The following is a 22,154-nucleotide window of genomic DNA, read 5'->3' on the forward strand; positions in this document are numbered from 1 at the left end:
TTCCCCGGCCATTTGCAGACGACCCCCGGCTTGCGTTTGAGGACCTCGTACGCGTGAATGCTCGTGGCGATCGCCAGGGAGCAGATCTCCATCTCGTCTGCCACGTTGATGGGGACCCCCAACTCGTGGGCCAACACCAGCAGCTGCTCCGTCACCATGGCGTCCTTCCCCTCCTTATCCATGCGGGGAAAAGCCGCGTCCGCCAAGGCGAGCAGTGCCGTGCGGTAGGCTAGCGTCGTTTCCCCAGCCACCTTCCGCCGATCGTAGAACTGGTGGCGGCACGTGGAGGGCGGCCCGAACACCTTCGCCATCAGGTGTAGTGCGGCCTGGAGCGTAGAGCGGGACGACCTTGCAGCAGATGTGAAGGCTGCAAGCGCGTCGTCGTCAAGCATCGCTGGCAACGCACGCAGGGCAGTGGTGTCGGACCACCCCGACATCTCCTGATGAGCGAGGAACCTTCGTTGGAAGGCTCCCCAGTCGCCCCCATCCGCCTTGAACGCCGACAGCGCGGGCAATCTTTGCTGGAGGACCCGATCGTCGTCGACGTCGGAGAGATTTTCCCGCGCTCCGCTGGAGGTGTGTAAAATGTCGGCTCGGTTGTCAGGCGCAAAATGGAGGGCTCCGGCGCGCGCCGATGACGTGGGCTGCGCTGCGCGGAGGTGTCCGGCCACGTGGCGTCCGTCTTTCCCGCCAATCGGTGGCGGCCCCCCAAAAACGGCGGCAACTTCCAGGCTTTTGGCGCGAAGCGCCCTTTGGCGGGAATCCTCCACCGTCGCTTCCTCCACGACCCCCGCAGCCGTTTTTCCGCTCGCCGGAACGGAGATGTCGGCCAAGACAGCGGCGGCGGCGAGTAGCAACTCCGCCAAGCGGGCGTGCGCGTCCTGGAGGCCGGTGTCGGAGGCAAGCGGAGCGTCGGCCATCACCGCGAAGTGCTGCATCGGCGGCAACTCCTCGTCCTCTACTCCCGAGGTCGGTGTCCCCGGTACGCAGTCGTCATCCCGACCTCGCTCGTGGGTACGGGTAGTCTTCCTTGTGTCCATACTTCTTGAAGACAGGTTTACTTCTGACGCCAGTTGTAATGTAGTAACTCCACGGGAGACGACTTCACGGGTAACACACTCTTTATTTTATCAAACTTGGTTACAGGTGACTAACACCTACTTTGTATCTCGGGTGACAAACACCCACTTCGCTACTTGGCGACTAACGCCCACTGAGTTACTCGGATGACCAACATCCACTTAGTACTCGGGTGACAAACACCCACTTAGCTACTTGGCGACTAACGCCCACTGAGTTACTCGGATGACCAACATCCACCTAGTACTCGGGTGACAAACACCCACTTAGCTACTTGGCGACTAACGCCCACTGAGCTACTCGGATGACCAACATCCTCTTAGCTACTTGGCGACTAACGCCACTGAGCTACTCGGATGACCAACATCCACTTAGTACTCGGGTGACAAACACCCACTTAGCTACTTGGCGACTAACGCCCACTGAGCTACTCGGATGACCAACATCCACTTAGCTACTCGGCGACTAACGCCACTGAGCTACTCGGCTTCACTAGGTCTTCAGCTCCGTCTTCGGGTCTTCAACTGGGTAACTCTCCCCGAGTGCTCTCGCGCGTCCCCCTTTATACCCCACCTGCGGACGTCGCTGCGAGCACCCACTTATTCGACCAATCGCCGGGTGCTGGCTACGATCCTCTTTTCCCACATCTCATCGTGCCTCACCACTCACTCCGCGCCGCCTCGTCATCTGTCACTCCCGGCGCGCGCGTCCACACCACGCCCACAACGCGTGCCCAACCCCGCACCCCGCGCCGCCCCGTGATCCATCACTGTCACAGTCGGCGCACGTCAATACCACCACTACACTTACAGAATGAGAGTACTGCATGCGGTGAAGGAAATGTTAGTGATATATGAATATATACTCCAACTTTGTATGTTCTCAATATCAATTATCTAGTATTGTAGGGCTAGTTAAGTCACGCGGTTGCATTTTTAGTAACTCAAAATACTCAAAATAACACATTCATTGCACTCCACATGAAATTTATTTTTAAGTTTATCCGTACGAGACGATGCACAAGCATACATGTTCAGAATTCATATGGTCACCAAAACAACAAAAGCAAAACTAATCAATGACAGCAACGAAGCAAATAGAAATCAGTGCAAAAACATGTCACGTGAGAAATCAAAGATATTGCAAAAACAAATCAGTGTTAAATAATATTCGATCGTGTAAATCGGCTTGGCAGATTATATTTCGACGGATCGTCGTAAAATTGCAAATTAAGTTACAGAAGTATACTACAGATAAGGTGACCGTTGAACTGATATGTAAACAATGATATGCCTTATGCATTAGATTATTAAATATAGATCAGCATATGCAGCCAGCCCAGGGCAATACTGTACTGTCCCTCACCATCTCATCAACACTATTGCCTCTTAGATACGATGGCTACTTGTAAGCTGCATACGACTACATCACGTATATACTCGGGTTGTTCAACGATAACCGCAATTGATTATTGGTTTACAATGCCAGAAACAGGTAACCGACCCCAGTGGAATCCGAAGTCATGAATGTGTAGTGGTGATACGCGCTGGCAGTAGGGATCGTGTGGCAGCGCGGGGTGATTGACAATGTATTGGTGATACGCGCTGGCAGTAAGGGATCGTGTGGCAGCGCGTGGTGATTGGCTCTGTAGTGGTGACACGCGCTGGCAAAAGGGATCGTGTGGCAGCGCGTGGTGATTGGTCAACTAGAGTGAGTGCTCACATCGCGGTCCGCATAGGCTCCGCCCTCTCGGGAGCGGAGGACTATGAAAGGCGATGCGCGCGGGCGCTCGGGGAGTTGGTAACCAGTGAAGACGGAAGACGGAGGAGGAAGAGATAGGGCACTGAGACTCCTAGCCCCGCTGTCCTTGTAAGGGCCGGGACCCTGTGTGGCTCAGACGCGGGACCTTGGGACCCGCGGCCGGACGTCCTTGTGAGGGCCGGGCTGCGGGACCCAGTGGTCGTGATCCATACCCCAGCTGGGGTGGGTCTGTGGGTTCCCCTGGAAGCTACGGGGCTGGAGAGCCCGTGTGTGTGTAGCCGGGTGGAACGTGTAGCGTGAGCTGTAGTTGACCACACGTGTTATTGTGGCTAAGGAAAGTGTTAATAAAGTGTGCTACCCGTCAAGTGGTCTCCCGCCGTAATTTACAATATTACAAATGCACCGATTGGCACGTGCGAACGTCCCAAATGGCACTACGGCCAAAGCCACCGCGTGCCACGTTTGCCCTCGTTTCTCAGTTTAAAAAAAAGACAGACGCCGCCCTGCGCTTGCTCGCTCACGCCACTGCTGGCAGTAGGGCCTCGAAACTCGAGAGGGCAATTTGGCCTACTCTTCAACGCTGACCGGATGTGTTCGTAAGAGGTCGGACGTACCCATACTTTACCCCTCTATATGCGGCCTGCCTTTGTTTCAAATGGAATCGCACGTCCTGCGAGCCGCGTGAGCCGTCAACTCCACTGTGTCCCATTTGAAAGGTACCGTTTGTTCCGCTTCATTGATAGACATTTCTATCCTTGCGAAAAACCGGTCACTTTACTTGATTTCATATGGATACCGGTAATGAACAAAAATAAGCGTTTAACAACCCGATAGGATATACAAGAACAGAAATACAGCATGAAAGTTACATTTCGACATTTATATGTATCCGTTTAATATAAGTAACGTGTGTTTAAAGTTACATTCAATTATTATATAATATACTACTGTATACTAGATAGTATACTACTGTATACTAGATAGTATACTACTGTATACTAGATAATAATCAGTGTACGTGAATAGTATATACGTGTGTATCGCGAACAGCACTTTCCCCAATAGTCTGTTGAAGTCTGCAGGGGGTTCTTTGTCTTGTTGTGGAACCCACGCACAACATGCAGAGCACAGTACAATCGCCGCAAACATAGAGTCGGTGCATAAACACGTGCGATGAGGGTTGCCACCTTTAAGGTACAAAAAACGGGGATAGATCTTGGGAACAAGAATATCAAACAAGAGCAGCAGAGAAGAACTGCATGGTAAATGCATTGTTCTGGCCGATGGGTTATTATTAAGTAACTGACAAAAACACGGACTTTTAATGTTGCGGGAAGACCGACAGATTTCCCAGGACAGATACAGGTACTGGTACCTCAAAAAAGTGAACGATCCTGGGAGCTCCGAGAAAGGTGGCAACCGTTTGTGGGACGCAAGAGTGAGTCGTGTGGGATGTGGCTTGCCAATGATCGCTGCGTTTGCAGAATTGTCTGCAAACGCAGCCCTCACGCACCCGCTGCGTTTACTGGCAGTCCATATGAATTACATGGGATTTCTCACAGAATAATGTACCAAATATAAATGAATGTCTTCATACCACCATGACTGCATAATAAACACATTATCTCGGTCGTCTAATCTTGTTCAGAAGCTGATGTCGTCGAGCATTAATACATACTTTCAATATTAAAAGAATGACCAACAATAAACTACATGCTGCACTACTCTCATCCACAACTTTAATTTCCTTGACTTTTTTTAACGCGGGATTGAGTCAGTTCCATTTGAATCCTCTTATCCGTGTATTGGGGCAGTGATTTACTGTTCATGTTTTAAAAAATACGAGAAGCTGAGTCGAAATTGCATCCAATTTTGTCTGAGTTTCCCACAAATAAAAGCATAGAGGTTAGCATCGACACTCACTGTGAACAAGGTGTGTGCACTGCCAGAAGTGCACACACACTGATCTTGTAAATGTTCATGTTATGTTTGTGTAAGAGTTAACTTGATAAGTAGCCTAATGGGCATTTCATCGTGCAATATTTTATGATATGCAACTATTATGCAGATGTGTTGCATGCACTAGTATTGTATTCATTATTTGTGATGTATTCGACTGCCGATTTCAATGGATAAGAAAAGCTTGAGTGGCAAATTCAACCGATTATTCACAAGTAGGTGGAAAAGGAATCATATACAACGAGAATTTTACTACAGATAACGGAATGGAAATTCTGCTTAGCTGAATGTATTTACAGTTTATCGTGAATAAGAGGAGCTTCACTGTAGATGCGTTTTATTAGCTCTATATACATGATATACTTTCAGAATTTAAAATATTCTCCGTTATGAAGACTTGTGTTTTTGACGTCATTCCACGTCATATGACAATATGTAGTGATACGTCCTAGATCTTGAATTAAACATCGCCATCACGTTGACTGTTGATTTAGCACCTCCGGTCGTGATTTCTCCGTGCCACATTTCACTTTGTTCACTGGAGCCTTGTTCAAGGGCTACCCGAGAGCTACCGCCTCCTGATGTCTCAGCCACCACCTCGACAGCAGTCGGGACACTCACAGCAAACTGCACCTTGCGGTCTGGTGGCAGCACGCCAGCCAGAGGCTCAATGAGCACACATCCCAGATCACTCCAATTGCCGTAAGTTTTAGGAAATGGTGGCCAAGAAAATGCTTTCATTTGTGCGGAGCACACAATCACATAATCACAGAGAAAATTAAAGCTTTGGGCTTCGGGTGATGTATTTTCAAAAATCTGCAATTGGTAGTTGCCAGGCTCAGGGAGGCGAACGACTAGCGAGATCTCATTCGGAGTGTTTCTGATAATGACATGATTAGCGCACTTCTTTGCTGATTTATCGATTAGGCTGGCCGTGAAATTTACACACTGATTGGCAGACTTTTGAAAAGCAACTTCACATCTTCCATCAGGTGTGTAAATAATTGGAGAAGGCTGACTGGGGGAATGCAGGCCCAATGCCTCAGTCTTTAACCCAGGCCCACAATGATGATTCAATTGCAGCATTTCTACAGGGTTAATGCCAGGCTTTTCACAGTGAATCTTAAAGGAACACACACAGTCCAAACTGTATTTACTACTTTTGTTGGCCTCTGCTGCAAATATACTCAAGTTGTAATCACCTCGCTGAGGTGGGAAAATGTGCAGCTTCATACTATCTCTCTGAATGCTCATAAGACCATGTGATTTACTAAGTTTAGTGCTTTCACTTTTTGTTTCTACTTTAGTTAGCGTGTAGGAGTATTCCAGTGGACCCTTGCTGTTTACAAGCATTACCTCAGCCACTCCATTCACTGCAAAGGAAAACCAAAAATAGCAATTTAAATACATTTTATTCTCAAGGTATATATTTTTGTCAAATTCATCAATACATATATTGCAACTCCTATATAGGACGAACATATTTGCAACAGCAACAACATATTGCAGTACATTTCAGGATAAACACTATAAAATAGAGGTTTGAATCTATGCATCGTATTATTATGAAGCCACTGGAGCTATGCACTTTTAAATCTACGTTAAAAACGAATTTCTTTAGAACTGATTATTGTGTTTAGTTTGTTGTCTTTCCCCCTCACCTCCGGTTAGCACGGTTGTCCACGTACGGTGCAAAAGTAGTTCAACATATATACAAAGTATTTATTTCTACGTTAATTTGCTAGCTTTATCTAATTTTAACACGAAATGAGATGGGTGTAAATTAAACCCAGTGTTAAAACTAGAGGCCGACCGAATTTCGGCTTTGGTTTCGGCGCAAAAAGTTGCCAAATGTCCACTTTCGGCATACTTTCGGTTTCGGCCAAAAGTAAATTTTTAACTGTCGGTTTCAGCCGAAACTGATATTGACTTTCGGTCGTCAACCGATGATCTATTTTTAGAATGTAGCGCTAGTGCTAAGTCTATCAGCCGGTCAGTCGGCGCTAGGCAATCCTATGCGATAGGCTGCATACACACACGTCAGCAGCAGCAGCTTGCGAGCGAGGTTACAGCCGCAACCACGGTCTGGGGCCGTCAATAAATGACGTCACGCACCTAGGGGAAGGCGGGGCAGCGACTGCGTAGCGAATGGCGCGCTGTGCTACGAACCCGGTGTCCCGAGTTCGATTCCCGCTCACGGCCGGTGACGATTATTTGAACCGGTCCTGGGCCTCCCCTAGGTCGACTCAGCCTCAATCGAGTAAGTGGTGTGGTGTGTCAACATCGCCACTGGGGAGATAAAGGCGGCCGGCCGTGGTGCTGGCCACCCACCCCCTCGTGTGCCGTGCCGGCCTCCATAGGTGCTCGCTAACAGCACTTGCCCCCTACAATCTCACAGGCTACACGGGGATTATTCTTTGGTTCTTTTGGTAAAGTCACGTATAAAGATAAAATTATATATTAAATTAAATACTAGCATACGACGTTTCGATTGCAACACAAGCAATCATCATCAGGTATAAATTAAATAGAAACACAAATCTAGTATACTTAGAAATGTAATGTAATACAACAGAGAGTCGGATAACATAACAGTCAACACCCTATCTGGTTGATTACGTTCTTCCTGAGAATGCTAAATTTGAGAGAGAGATTAAACTCAGAACCAGAAACATAGACAGACATATAAGCAGACAGATATCACAGAGATACATAGAGAGAGAGCAAACATAGGCACAAAGAGAAACTACGCCTCTGTGTCGAGGCCTTAAATAGAGAAAGGGGGAGGCATAGTTTCTCTTTGTGCCTATGTTTGCTCTCTCTCTGTATCTATGTGATATCTGTCTGCTTATATGTATGTCTATGTTTCTGGTTATGTGTTTAATCTCTCTCTCAAATTTAGCATTCTCAGGAAGAACGTAATCAACCGGATAGGGTGTTGACTGTTATGTTATCCGACTCTGTTGTATTACATTACATTTCTAAGTATACTAGATTTGTGTTTCTATTTAATTTATACCTGATGATGATTGCTTGTGTTGCAATCGAAACGTCGTATGCTAGTATTTAATTTAATTCATTATTTTATCTTTATACGTGACTTTACCGAAAGAACCAAAGAATAATTCCTGCAGTCACGAAAGCTCCAAATTAAGTTTTTACACGGGGGATATTTGTCTTTATCCCGTGTGTGGGGGGCGGGACAGCGACTGCGTAGCGATTCGCGCTGCGCTACGAATCCAGCGGCCCGAGTTCAATTGCCGCTCACGGCCAGTGACGATTATTTGAACCGGTCTTGGGCCTCCCTTAGGTCGACTCAGCTTCAAACGAGTAAGTGGTGTGGTATGTCAACATCGCCACTGGGGAGACAAAGGCGGCCGGCCGTGGTGAATCCAAGTCCCGGGCGAAGCCGGGTAGTAAAGCTAGTATTTCATAAATCTTGTGTTCGGTAACTTCGGTTATATACCTTGCTGTTTCGGTCTTGGTCGAAAGTGTAGTTAAACTTTCGGTTTCGGCTTTGGTTTCAGCCGAAAGTGTAGTTAAACTTTTGGTTACGGCCGAAAGTGAAGTTAAACTTTCGGTTTCGGCAGAAAGTCAATTTGTAACTTTCGGTCTGGTTTCGGTTTCGACCGAAACCAGAAATGCAATTTCGATCGGCCTCTAGTTAAAACATGAGGGTGATGATCTTGGTAGCAATGGACAATGTATGCATTATCCTAATCCACTGCCACTTCTAGAACAATTTTTTCACGCATAAACTTTTAGATTAAATATTGAAAGACACCAATGAAATTGTGCCATTAGTTTGTGTCCAATGTAATTACACACCAGTGTACATATAAAAAAAACTATAATTTGAAGACCATTCACGATGGATATGGCTCAATATCCAGTTGTGCAAATCACTGACCTGTATTGACAATCCAATGGTCTGTCATCGCCAGCTTGAGTTCCAACTTAAAAAATTCGACCTCCTTCAGCACCCGATACTCAAAGTCTTCTCGACTAACAAGGTGCTCCATTAGCTGCCATTTTGAAATTTCAGGCCAGTGGGATTCTATAAATTGCTTTGGGTCCGTAAGAAAGTAAAATTCATTGTACCTGCATACAGTTATACGCATAACATAAATCAGGGAGGAAACAATCGAGTAGGTAAAATTATATTTAAGTTTATATCAGGTAGCAAAATTATTTTCAATGTAAATAGATGATTGGGGAAATGGAGAAAGAGGCAACCCTAGAGGAGGTTGAAAAAGCAGTGAAGCCGATGAAATTAGGAAAGGGAACATGATTACTTGGCATTACTGATAAGATGCTGTAAAAAGGGGGTTATAAACACGTATGAGTAGTTGCACAAGGTAACTAAAGCTGCCTGGAATAGGCAACTCGGTGAAGGCAATCATCACACTTACATAATAGGGTTGGAATTTGTCTCCCATTGTTTAATGTTGTGTGTGAGTATTCACTAATGCCATGAATCAAAATAGCACAATATAAGGCCAAGGAATATAAATCTCGACTTAAAGCCATCGTGACTGCAGGAATGTATACTCTTTGGGTCTTTCAGGAATGTCACGTAGATAGAAAAATTATAAAATAATAAAAAATCACAACGCTTCGATCACAACACAAGCAATCGTCTTCAGGTGAAAAAATGCAGCAGGCGGACTGCTGAGGCAGGAAAAATAGGAAGAAAGCAATCTGCCTGCTGTATGTTTTCACCTGAAGATGATTGCTTGTGTTGCGATTGAAACGTCGTGATTTTATTTTATTTTATTATTTTTCTATCTACGTGACTTTACCGAAAGACCCAAGGAATATATGAAAGTTCACATAAATTTTTGAGACTGGGGGTATGCAGCCACTCAATATCCATGCCTCAGGGTCGCTGCCTTCGGGCATGTGAAAATTGTGCGCGTTATAAATTAGTATTATCATTTGTTTAGAATATCAAATACACCCTGTGAGACTCATGAAACTTTGCCCATTTTCCAATGGTGACCTGGGTTACGTAAATAAAACTTTCTAAAAAAATGTGAATTAGGATAAGTAACAAGGTGAATTTCCTTCAAAAGTGTAAATATATCGTTGTTGTGGTATGGATTCTTTCTTCATAGACACAATGCATTATCTATTATGTGAATTGTATGCAAATGTTCAATGAATATTATATATGTGAATGATATCTGAGCTCTTATACTCCACAGACATCAGGAAGGGATATAAAAGGTATCGTACAACAGTTTATAAACACGGTGCACTGAAATTACTATGAACAAAGGATGTGTAATAGTCTTATCATCCGCCAATCTCAAGATTCCATGGACAAATTTGGTCATGGATAAGGAAAAACTCAACTGAATTAGCCGAGCCATACATTTTCAACAAATTCTTACAAAAGGAAATCAATGGTTTGTGTAAAGAACATGTGGCCGCAGACCAAGACAATCGGTGATCTTGTTAAAAACAAATAGAAGCACGAGAAATAAACAACGTTGCGTTTAGCTGAAGGAGGGATTTCACCACGGTCTCAGGAACCTTAAGGTCACTGCGTTGACAGTGCAATAATCATAGTGAAGTGAAATGTTTAGTTCATACACAATCCAGGTAACGTTATTTAAGCTCCCTTAACTATATATCCCATCTCGTGGGCGTCGAGTAGGTGCCATACCCTGGCTTGCCATCAGGCAACACATTACTGCTAGTGTGGACTAATCTCCATCTATCCATCGCTATGGGATAGAGTGTTGCCCTCTCACCCATGTGGGCTTTCTTTGTGTGTTCCAGGTTTCTTTCTACATATAAACGCATTAATTAACTGAAAACACCTTCATACAGTGAGGGAAAAAAGTATTTGATCCCCTGCTGATTTTGTATGTTTGCCCACTGACAAAGAAATGATCAGTCTATAATTTTAATGGTAGGTTTATTTGAACAGTGAGAGACAGAATAACAACAAAAAATCCAGAAAAACGCATGTCAAAAATGTTATAAATTGATTTGCATTTAATGAGTATTTGACCCCTCTGCAAAACATGACTTAGTACTTGGTGGCAAAACCCTTGTTGGCAATTACAGAGGTGAGACGTTTCTTGTAGTTGGCCACCAGGTTTGCACACATCTCAGGAGGGATTTTGTCCCACTCCTTTTTGCAGATCTTTTCCAAGTCATTAAGGTTTCGAGGCTGACGTTTGGCAACTCGAACCTTCAGCTCCCTCCACAGATTTTCTGTGGGATTAAGGTCTGGAGACTGGCTAGGCCACTCCAGGACCTTAATGTGCTTCTTCTTGAACTACTCCTTTGTTGCCTTGGCCGTGTGTTTTGGGTCATTGTCATGCTGGAATACCCATCCACGACCCATTTTAAATGCCCTGGCTGAGGGAAGGAGGTTCTCACCCAAGATTTGACGGTACATGGCCCCGTCCATCGTCCCTGTAATGCGGTGAAGTTGTCATGTCCCCTTCGCAGAAAAACACCCCCAAAGCATAATGTTTCCACCTCCATGTTTGACGGTGGGGATGGTGTTCTTAGGGTCATAGGCAGCATTCCTCCTCCTCCAAACACGGCGAGTTGAGTTGATGCCAAAGAGCTCCATTTTGGTCTCATCTGACCACAACACTTTCACCCAGTTGTCCTCTGAATCATTCAGATATTCATTGATAAACTTCAGACGGGCATGTATATGTGCTTTCTTGAGCAGGGGGGACCTTGCGGGCGCTGCAGGATTTCAGTCCTTCACGGCGTAGTGTGTTACCAACTGTTTTCTTGGTGACTATGGTCCCAGCTGCCTTGAGATCATTGACAAGATCCTCCCGTGTAGTTCTGGGCTGATTCCTCACCGTTCTCATGATCATTGCAACTCCACGAGGTGAAATCTTGCATGGAGCCCCAGGCCGAGGGAGATTGACAGTTCTTTTGTGTTTCTTCCATTTGCGAATAATCGCACCAACTGTTGTCACCTTTCACTATGGGAACCTCATTTGCCAGTAAAAAATATGATAATTGATTCTTTACCCTTCTATCTGGCAACAAAACTGACACCTTTTTACAAGGAGTCATGTTTGCATAGACCGCAATACCTGCAGTCATAATACAAACAAAAGAACATAACTCTGATAATGTGCACTGTCCTTAAAGTTGATTGATCCACACCCGAGACAGCTTTCCTTAGAGCCTTGTCTCATATGGGTTGGACCAGATGACGCCAAAAGGCGCACAACTCAAAGACAATGCACCATTAGAGTATGAGAGCTCAGGGCAAGCATCTACACTATGGGAACCTCATTTTCCAGTAAAAAATATGATAATTGGTTCTTTACCCTTCTATCTGGCAACAAAACTGACACCTTTTTACAAGGAGTCATGTTTGCATAGACCGCAATACCTGCAGGTATTGCGGTCTATGCATGTTTGCATAGACCGCAAACATGCGGTCTATGCAAACATGACTCCTTGTAAAAAGGTGTCAGTTTTGGTGCCAGATAGAAGGGTAAAGAACCAATTATCATATTTTTTACTGGCAAATGAGGTTCCCATAGTGTAGATGCTTGCCCCGAGCTCTCATACTCTGATGGTGCATTGTCTTTGAGTTGTGCGCCTTTTGGCGTCATCTGGTCCAACCCATATGAGACTAGGCTCTAAGGAAAGCTGTCTCGGGTGTGGATCAATCAACTTTAAGGACAGTGCACATTATCAGAGTTATGTTCTTTTGTTTGTATTATGACTGCAGGTATTGCGGTCTATGCAAACATGACTCCTTGTAAAAAGGTGTCAGTTTTGTTGCCAGATAGAAGGGTAAAGAACCAATTATCATGTTGTCACCTTCTCACCAAGCTGCTTGGCGATGGTCTTGTAGCCCATTCCAGCCTTGTGTAGATCTACAATCTTGTCCCTGACATCCTTGGAGAGCTCTTTGGTCTTGTCTATGGTGGAGAGTTTGGAATCTGATTGATTGATTGCTTTTGTGAACACGTGTCTTTTATACAGGTGTAGAGGAGTAGAGGAGAGTGGTGGCGTCGTGTGCGCTGTCCGGTGCGGTGACATCACGGGACGTGGGGTCGCACGCGCTGTGCAGTGCACGTGACGTCACGCCTCCTAGGGTATTTAAGGGAGACCCCGTGACGTAAGCGGGGTCACTGGAGCAACGGGGATAGGAAACAGGGTGAAGAGGGAACCAGGGATAGTGAGAGGGATCCAATAGGGAGTCTGGGGAGAAGCCGGTGGTAGCCATAGAGGTGCTTCTTTCTCCGGTCGGTGGAGTCGGCAGACTCCACGATCCGACACGAGAGAGAGAGACCAGAGCTAGCCGGCTGGGACCCGACTCAGAGTAGGACCCCTAGCCCCTGGGAGTTGTGTACCCTGTGAAGTAGTGATACGTGTTAATAAACCCTGGCGGAAGCCCCTAACTCACCTCCGTCTCCGAGTACGTCCGTCGGAACTACTCAACAACTGGTGTCAGTAGTTTACACCATCGCCACAATGTCTAAAGCGGGCGCACGGCGTAAGAACCCACCGGCACATCACTTGGAGGGTGCCAAAGGCGGAGAGGAGGCTCCAGCAGCGACCCCGGAGCCCGGGACCCCGGTGACGGTCCCCATGGAGACGAGCGGGCCAGAGCGGGAGGAGTCGGCTGCGGGGAGTGCCAGCTCACCGCCGCCGCCAGAGACGGAGAGCGTCCCTGCAGCTCTGCTGCAGCAGGTAATGCAGGCGGTGGGGCAGCTCACCGTCAGGTTGGCCGAGGTGGAGGCGCGGACCCAGCCAACCGGCCCGCACTCGGGACGGGAGCAACCGTCAACCGCCATCGTTGAAACCGCCGCCGTTTTCCCAGTGACCGCTCCACCGGAAATGGCCGCCATGTTGGCTGCGACGCAATCCGCGGTGGCCATGGTGGCTCGGGAGCCGTATGCGGCCGCTGCTACGGCTGCGACGCGGCGGCCGGCGGACATTGTTGCTGCGACGCCGCAAGTCAGCGCCATGGCTGTCATGGCGACCGCGACGCCGCGTTTCTCCACCGACGCGGACGGGGTTTCTCGGCACGCCGCTCCTGCGGGACCAGCCGCCGGCGACGACGCGGCTCCACATCAAGCTGCGCCCGCCGGGGGGGCCCCGGGTAAGTACGCGCGTGCCGTCCTCGCCGGGCCGCCGAGGTGGGCAGCGGCGACTGCCGCTGCCCCGTACATCGCCGTGCCGCCGGAATGGGCCGCGGGTGCTGCCGCGGCTCCACCTGTCGCCGCGCTCACGGGGCCGGCCACCGGCGATGCCACGGCTCTGCACCTCGCCGTGCCTGCGTCCCTTGTCATGGATGCCGCCGCGGCTCCGTGTTATACCGCCGCGTCTTCGGCGTGGCCCGGGGAGGCCGCAATGCCGCCGCCCCTTGCCGCGTCGCGGGAGGTTGCTGCGGCTATGGCCGCTGTACCGCACCTCGCTGCGCCGGCGGGGTGGGCCGCGGGGGCTGCTGCAGGCCCGAATTATACCGCCTCGTCTTCGGCGTGGCCCATGGAGGCTGCAACGCCGTGGTGCCTCGCCGCGTCGCGAGAGGTTGCCGCGGCTGCGGCCGCTGTCCCGCACCTCGCTGCGCCGGCGGGGTGGGCCGCGGGGGCCGCTGCAGGCCCGAATTATACTGCCGCATCTTCGGCGTGGCCCGTTGAGGCTGCAATGCCATGGTCCCTCGCCGCGTCGCGGGACGACGCCGTGGCTTCGTACGCCGCCGATGACAGGTGGGTCGCGAAAGCGCAGGCGCCTTCACACCTCGCTGCGTCTACGGCGTGGCCCATGGGGGCCGCAACTCAACCGCACTTCGCTGCGTCTACGGCGTGGCCCATGGGGGCCGCAACTCAGCCACACTTCGCTGCACCTACGGCGTGGCCCATGGGGGCCGCAACTCAGCCACACTTCGCTGCGCCGAAGGCGTGGCCCATGGGGGCTGCAGCACCACCGCACCTTTCCGCGTCTTCGGTGTGGCCCGCGGGAGCCGCAACGCTGCCACCGCCGCACCACGTCGCGTCCGCCGGGTGGCCCGCGCGGCCAATGGCAGCGCCGGTTACCCGACGTCGCGCCATTTGTCGCGCAAGGGGGCGACTGGTCGGCCTTCCAGGACCGGTTCGACGCGGCATACATGTCAGTCGGCTGGTCCATGGAGGAGGCCTTGCCGGCGCTTCCGACCTGCTTGGACGAAAGGGCTCTGCAGGCCTTCAAGTCCATCCATCCGGCCAATCGGGCTACACTCCCGGCGGCCTATATCCAAATGGCCAACGTTTTTGAGCCGCCGTCCTGCGCGCAGCTAAAGTTCTCATTGCGGCGGCGGGAGGAGGGGGAACTGCCGCTGGCCTTCCGCTGCTCGCTCCTGGCCCTGGCGCAGGCTACATACCCTGACCTGTCCGGCAGGGCACTTGATTCTATGGCCTTGGGGAAGCTGCTTGACCTGGCAAGGGAGCTAGGAATTGCTCTGTCGATCAACAATGATCGGCAGATCACATGCTTGGCGGTCGCCGAAAACATTCAGGCGCACCTCTCCCTCCGCCAACGGCCTCAGATGGCGGCGTGTGCGGGGGTCCCGGCGCCGGACGGGGGGGCCACCTCTCAGGGGGTGGACACCCTCGCGGCCCTGGCGATGCCCGATCGTCGAGGAAGGGGGGCGGGTGGTCGCCGTCCGGAGCAGTGGGGGCGGCCGGGACCTTCCCGTCCGCAGGAGGCGGACACGGTGGCCTGCTTCCGCTATGGTCAGTGGGGCCACATTGAGCGGGTCTGCCGGAATGCCCCGGGGGCCTTTGGAAAAGGGACTCCACCTTCTCCCAGACCCTCGTTGGCATCGGGTCCGGGGCCCCAGGCGAGTCGCGACGCATCATCTGCGCGGCCGCTCCCTTCACCTCATGCATCTAGCGGGGCTAGGGCCCATCGTCATGGGGTTGTCCTCGAAGGGTCGGGTGCACCATCGTCATAACCCCCTCAATGGCCCAGACAGACCCGCCACTGGGATGCGCTTGCGCATAGGATGGTGGCGGCAGCTGCCGGCTCCTCAGCGGTGGCAGGATATGTGCAAGGGATGCACGTTCGCCTCCTGGTGGATACGGGGGCGTCGGCCACCATTATTTCTGAGGCCATTTTTGGGCTGCTACCCCGCAGCGTGGGTCTGTTAAGGCCGGTTCGCGGGGCTTATGTCGCCGCGAACGGCGGCAGTTTGGGTATCTTGGGCCACGTTGTAGCATCGGTTCGGGTTGACGAGATTGAGTTGGCCGGGCCTATTTTGGTCTCCAGGACCTTGGCAGTGCCATGCCTCTTGGGGACCGACTTTTTGTCTAGGATGCCCATCCGAATTCTCGTTTACCAGGGCTGTGTGGAAATGCCGTCAGGGAGGCGGCTGCAATTTCTACAATCGCCTACCGTCCTGTCTCCCTTAGTCGCCGGTGTACGTGCCTTGAATAAAGCACCGGTGACCGTACCACCGGCGTCACAAATCCTGATACCCCTTAGGTTGCGCAAACCGCTCGAAATGGGCTCCACGGAGACGGGTATCCTCCTGTCCCCGTCAAGCTACTTTTCAAGGACGAAGGGGTTGGTGGGCGCCTTGACAGCCGTGTCGGGGGGCCAGGACCTTTTTTTGCAGGTCCTCAATTCGGGACCCTTGCCGGTCGTAGTCCCGGCCGGCGCCGTCCTGGCACACGCGAACCCGGCTCCTCCACCCGAGAGCGCTGCCCCGGATGGAGGGGTCGTGGCGGGCGTGATGCGCACGGGGGACCCCGACGCATCATGGATCGCCACATTGTGCGACGAGAATGCCTCGTTGTCCTCCGGAGAACGTCGGCAACTCCGCGATCTCATCGAGCGGTTCACCGATGTGTTCAGCCAAAGTAAGTTTGATCTGGGTCGCACTACTCTTTTGGACCACCACATAGACACGGGCGACGCGGCCCCTATTCTACTTAATTCCCACCGCTTTAGCCCAGCGGAAAAAGATCATGTCCGCTCGGCTGTCGACGAAATGTTGGCGGCGGACATCATCTCCCCATCTACTAGCCCTTGGGGTGCCCCCATTGTGCTAGTCAAGAAACGGGACGGGAGTCTCCGGTTCTGCGTCGATTTCCGTAGATTGAACAAGATCTCGGTGGCTGATGCATATCCATTGCCTCGCATGGATGATTCCCTGGACGCCCTCTCGGGCGCGCGGTTCTTTTCGACTTTAGATTTGCTCTCCAGCTTCTGGCATTTGCCACTGGATGAGGCCTCTAGACCCAAGACAGCGTTCCGCACGCCCCAGGGGTTGTTCGAGTTCAATCGGCTTCCTATGGGTCTCCATTCGGCCCCGGCCACCTTCCAGCGTCTCATGGAGATGGTCTTGGCGGGGCTGCAGTGGGAGTCTTGTCTAATCTACTTGGATGACGTTATTGTTTTTGGCCGTACGTTTGGCGAGCACTTGCAACGCCTTGAGGTGGTGTTCGTCAAAGTGCGTGCTGCTGGCTTGAAATTCAAACCCCAGAAATGCCACTTGCTACAACCATCGGTGAAGTATTTGGGACACATTGTTAGCACATCAGGTGTCGCCACGGACCCGGATAAAACGGCTTGTGTCCGGACGTGGCCGACTCCCACATCTGTCGCGGAGGTGCGTAGCTTCGTTGGCTTCGCATCGTACTATCGCCGGTTTGTCCGCGATTTTACGACAATTGCGAAGCCACTGCACGCTGTCCTGGCCCAGGTGGTCGACGGGGTTGAGAGGGTGGTAGCCTATGGCAGTCGCGTTCTGTCCCCGACGGAACAGCGATATTGTGTGACCCGGAGGGAGCTTTTGGCGATAGTTTATTTTGTTCAGTTGTATAGACCATATTTGTATGGTAGGCTGTTTACGGTCCGAACCGACCACGCGGCCCTGCAATATTCGCTGAAGATTAGTCAGCCCTCGGGTCAGCTGTCTTGCTGGCTCGAAGTGCTCCAGGATTACCCCTTTGATGTAATCCACAGGAAGGGGACACAGCATGGAAATGCGGACGGTTTATCCCGATTGCCGGCAGGCGGCGGGTGTGCTTGCGCCCTGGGCTCTAGCCGTTGTAAGGCCCCAGGGGACGCCACGGCCCAGTTGGTCGCGTCGGCCGAGGCGGCCACCCCTCCAGGTGCGGCGGCGCCCGCAGATTTCGGCCTTGGACTTCCCCGGGAGGTATGGTCCAGCTTGCAGATGGAGGATTCCTCTCTGCTGAAGCGACGGCGCCGTGTCGGACATAAGGCCCGGAGCTCAGCTTCGTCGGCTGCTCCGGCGATCGCCGTGCATGACGGACTACTCATGCGTTGGGATGCCCAATTGGAACGCTATTGTGTGGTTGTGCCCACTAGCCTGCGTGGTAAATTAACCCGAGCCATTCACGAGAAGCTTATGTACCTTGGCTACCACAAGACCTTATTGACCCTTAAGCGGGACTATTACTGGCCAGGTGTTGAGGGTGACGTGGCACTGATTTTGAAGGGTTGCCACGACCGCGCGGAGGAAGGCCCCAGTTGTCCAGGACCGGGCCCCGCTGCAGTCCATCCGGGTTTCTCGCGTTAATGAGCTCGTGGCGCTCGACATTTTGGGGCCATTCCCTGCATCCCAACGGGGTCACAAATACCTCTTGGTGGGCGTTGAGTACCTCACACGTTGGCCCATGGCATGGCCTTTGGTCGATCAGTCGGCCTCTTCTATCACCGAGGCCTTCGTCCAGGGGTACGTGTTTGACAAGGGCGCGCCGGAACAATTGTTGACTGACCAGGGGCGGAATTTCTCGTCTAGGTTGCTCAAGGAGGTGTGTGACCTCCTTGGCACCAAGAAAATCCGCACCTCGCCCTACCACCCCCAGTCAGATGGGATGGTAGAGCGCTTGAACCGCACCCTTACGTCCATGCTGTGCCACCAGGTGAACACGTCCCAGTCAGACCGGGACCTGTTCGTTCCGGGGGTCTTGGCGGCGTATCGGTTGGCCCCTCATGCCTCCACGGGATTTTCGCCTTTTTATTTGATGTACGGTAGGGAACCGGAGCCCCCCGTGCACGTCCCTTTTGAAGGTCGCGTTTGACCGGCTGCGCGAGGCGCGACAGGCCGCTGCCGAGAATTCCGCAAGCCGGCAGGCGGCTAATGAGCGGCTGCCCAAACACCAGGCAGCTGGCCTCCCGTGGGTAGCGGGTCAAAAAGCGTGGCTGCATTGTCCCCAGGTCCCCGTTGGCACATCGGCCAAATTGCATCGCCCTTGGCAGGGCCCCGTGGAGGTTGTGGAGGTCCGCCGGCCGCAATGCGTCCGGATTCGGTTCGGTCGCCAGCAGTGGATAGTGCACCCGTCCCGGCTCAAACGTTATGTTCAATCTACCCTGGGGGATCCACCCCAAATTCTGGAGCGGCCGGCTGATGATGTATCCGGCGTGCCTGACTGGCCGGGTCTCGTTGACGGAGGTGACGTCCGACCTGTGTGTGTGCCCCCAGGCCCCTCCCGAGTGAGGCCGACAGAGACCCCCCGGTCACCAGAGGCCACGGCGGTGGGCCTGTTGCCCGCTGACGGGCCACCTGCACGGGTGGCGGACACCGCACGGGGGAGCGGGCCAGCAGCGCATACCCGCTCGAGGGGGATGCGGCTCCGGTGACGGCCCTGATGGCCGTTCAGCGGGCCCAGCCCCTGGCGCCCGTTCGGCGCTATCCGGCGGATGAGGCCTTCGGGCTCTATTTGTTTTGTTTTTTTGTTGTTGTGGTTGTTGTTGCTGTTCTGCTTGAGGGGCCGTGCTGCCCTAAGGTTGAGTTTTCTAGCAGCCGGTTTTACCTTCAGGCACACGAACTCGTGATTATTCGGTCTTCGGTCCGGTGTGGGGCCCCGCTTGCGGGGTGATTGCAGCCGGGTCGGCTGTTTTTTTTTCACGGGGGGGGGGTGATGTAGAGGAGTAGAGGAGAGTGGTGGCGTCATGTGCGCTGTCCGGTGCGGTGACATCACGGGACGTGGGGTCGCACACGCTGGGCAGTGCACGTGATGTCACGCCTCCTAGGGTATTTAAGGGAGACCCCGTGACGTAAGCGGGGTCACTGGAGCAACGGGGATAGGAAACAGGGTGAAGAGGGAACCAGGGATAGTGAGAGGGATCCAATAGGGAGTCTGGGGAGAAGCCAGTGGTAGCCATAGAGGTGCTTCTCTCTCCGGTCGGTGGAGTCGGCAGACTCCACGATCCGACACGAGAGAGAGAGACCGGAGCTAGCCGGCTGGGACCCGACTCAGAGTAGGACCCCTAGCCCCTGGGAGTTGTGTACCCTGTGAAGTAGTGATACGTGTTAATAAACCCTGGCAGAAGCCCCTAACTCACCTCCGTCTCCGAGTACGTCCGTCGGAACTACTCAACACAGGCAACAAGCTGAGATTAGGAGCACTCTCTTTAAGAGTGTGTTCCTAATCTCAGCTCGTTACCTGTATAAAAGACACTTGGGAGCCAGAAATGTTTCTGATTGAGAGGGGGTCAAATACTTATTTCCCTCATTAAAATGAAAATCAATTTATAACATTTTTGACATGCATTTTTCTGGATTTTATTGTTGTTATCCTGTCTCTCACTATTCAAAACAGGACCCTGCGGGGTGGGCTGGTAGGAATAATACTTAGTACCGGTACAGGGATATCGACCGGGCTGGGTGGGGAGGGGCTGGGTGGGGAGGGGCTGGGTGGGGAGGGGCTGGTCACCCCGTGGTGTCCTTATAAAACTCAACGTTTAACCTACTCACGCCGGCTTGTGCCCGCCCTCTCAGTCGGGCATATTTGCGGAATACACCACGCCGCCGTTGACCCTGGCCATTGACCGAGCAACCCAACGTTCCTACCAGCTCCCTCCGAAGGAATGTGTTCTATGTGCCACTCAGTCAGTATTTAGCCGCCTATTCTGTTGTTCCACTCGGTCGACTGAACGGGTTTAAGGCAGTGACTGGAGAAAATGTGTTGCCCGTAGTGTGCAAAAAACTCATCTTGCTGTGATTTGCTTACTAATGTAAAAGCGGGGGTGCTGAACGGGTTTAAGGCAGTGACTGGAGAAAATGTGTTGCCCGTAGTGTGCAAAAAACTCATCTTGCTGTGATTTGCTTACTAATGTAAAAGCGGGGGTGCTGCATCATTGTGTTTAATTATAATATCACTCAAATATTGGTGGGGGGAGAGGGCGGGGGGGGGGGGGGGCAGGGCTGGGTGGCGCATCTTACTTCTCGGTGGTTTTGTTTGTGTGCAGATAATAAATCGCAACAAAATTGAAGCAGAGAAGTGCACCGCCTCCTACACCAGTTGACAGCCCCCTCCCCAACACCCCCCAACACCACCCTCAACACCACCCCTCCCACCAGCCCTCACCACCCCCCCACCACCCCCCACCACCACCCAACCCCACCACCACCCCACCACCCCCCACCACCACCTTCTGCACTAGGCCTCGCGAAGCCTCCCGCACTAGGCCTCGCGAAGCCTTCTCTGAAGTAGACTTAGCGAAGCCTTCTGCACTAGGCCTCGCGAAGCCTCTGCAGTAGGCCTTGCGAAGCCTTCCCTGCAGTAGGCCTCGCGAAGCCTTCTCTGCAGTAGGCCTCGTGATGCCTTCTCTGCAGTAGGCCTCGCGAAGCCTTCTCTGCAGTAGGCCTCGCGAAGCCTTCTCTGTAGTCGGCCTCGCGAAGCTTTCTCTGCAGTAGGCCTCACGATGCCTTCTCTGCAGTAGGCCCCGCGAAGCCTGCCGCACTAGGCCTCGTGAAGCCTTGTCTGCAGTAGGCCTCGCGAAGCCTTCCCTGCAGTAGGCCTCGCAAAGCCTGCCGCACTAGGCCTCGCGAAGCCTGCCGCACTAGGCCTCGCGCCGTGCTTTTCGTGCACAAATAAGGCGATTAAATGTATCTGGTCTCTGTGTTAATAAATGTATCTGTGTTAAAAAAAACGTGCTGCGTTTCAGTAAAGTAAATTTGAAGCGAAGTTTAAAGTTTCGCCGTGAGGCGCCGGAAGCGACGGCCATCTTGTTTAGTTCACAGATCGCAGGGGGAGCGGGCGGCCATCTTGTCGGACAGGGTCATGCCAAGTGTTTGCAGTAGGGGGCGATGTTGATACACGGACGGACGGACGGACACATTCATCTATTGGTGGTCTGGTCCACTTCGTTCCTACCAGTATAAACCTACCATTAAAATTATAGACTGATCATTTATTTGTCAGTGGGCAAATGTACAAAATCAGCAGGGGATCAAATACTTTTTTCCCTCACTGTATATATACGTGTGTGATTGTGGATTGTGCAGCCTTGTTAGGTGCAGTTTGCATGGAATGATGCGATAGAAAATTACTTTGATCATTGTGTATAATTGAATCTTATAGCGGGACCCCAGGGTCCTGAATAAACTGAAGTCA

At 51.8% G+C, this 22,154-nt stretch overlaps 1 protein-coding gene across 1 annotated transcript in view; it reads right to left on the bottom strand.

Moving 5' to 3' along the window:
• Positions 1–2,049: 2,049 nt before the first annotated feature.
• The window catches only part of KY (kyphoscoliosis peptidase), a 34,864-nt gene continuing 14,759 nt past the window's right edge, over positions 2,050–22,154 (bottom strand). The window contains exons 5-6 of the mRNA XM_078593313.1: positions 8,711–8,901; positions 2,050–6,173 (exon numbers count right to left, since the gene is read on the bottom strand). Of these exons, the coding sequence (XP_078449439.1) occupies positions 5,212–6,173; positions 8,711–8,901 (1,153 nt within the window). The 3' untranslated portion in view covers positions 2,050–5,211. The remainder of the gene's footprint in view (positions 6,174–8,710; positions 8,902–22,154) is intronic.

The sequence above is a fragment of the Lampetra planeri genome, chromosome 4 (assembly GCF_965212315.1).
Source record: "Lampetra planeri chromosome 4, kcLamPlan1.2.h2, whole genome shotgun sequence".
Taxonomy (NCBI): Eukaryota; Metazoa; Chordata; class Hyperoartia; order Petromyzontiformes; family Petromyzontidae; genus Lampetra; species Lampetra planeri.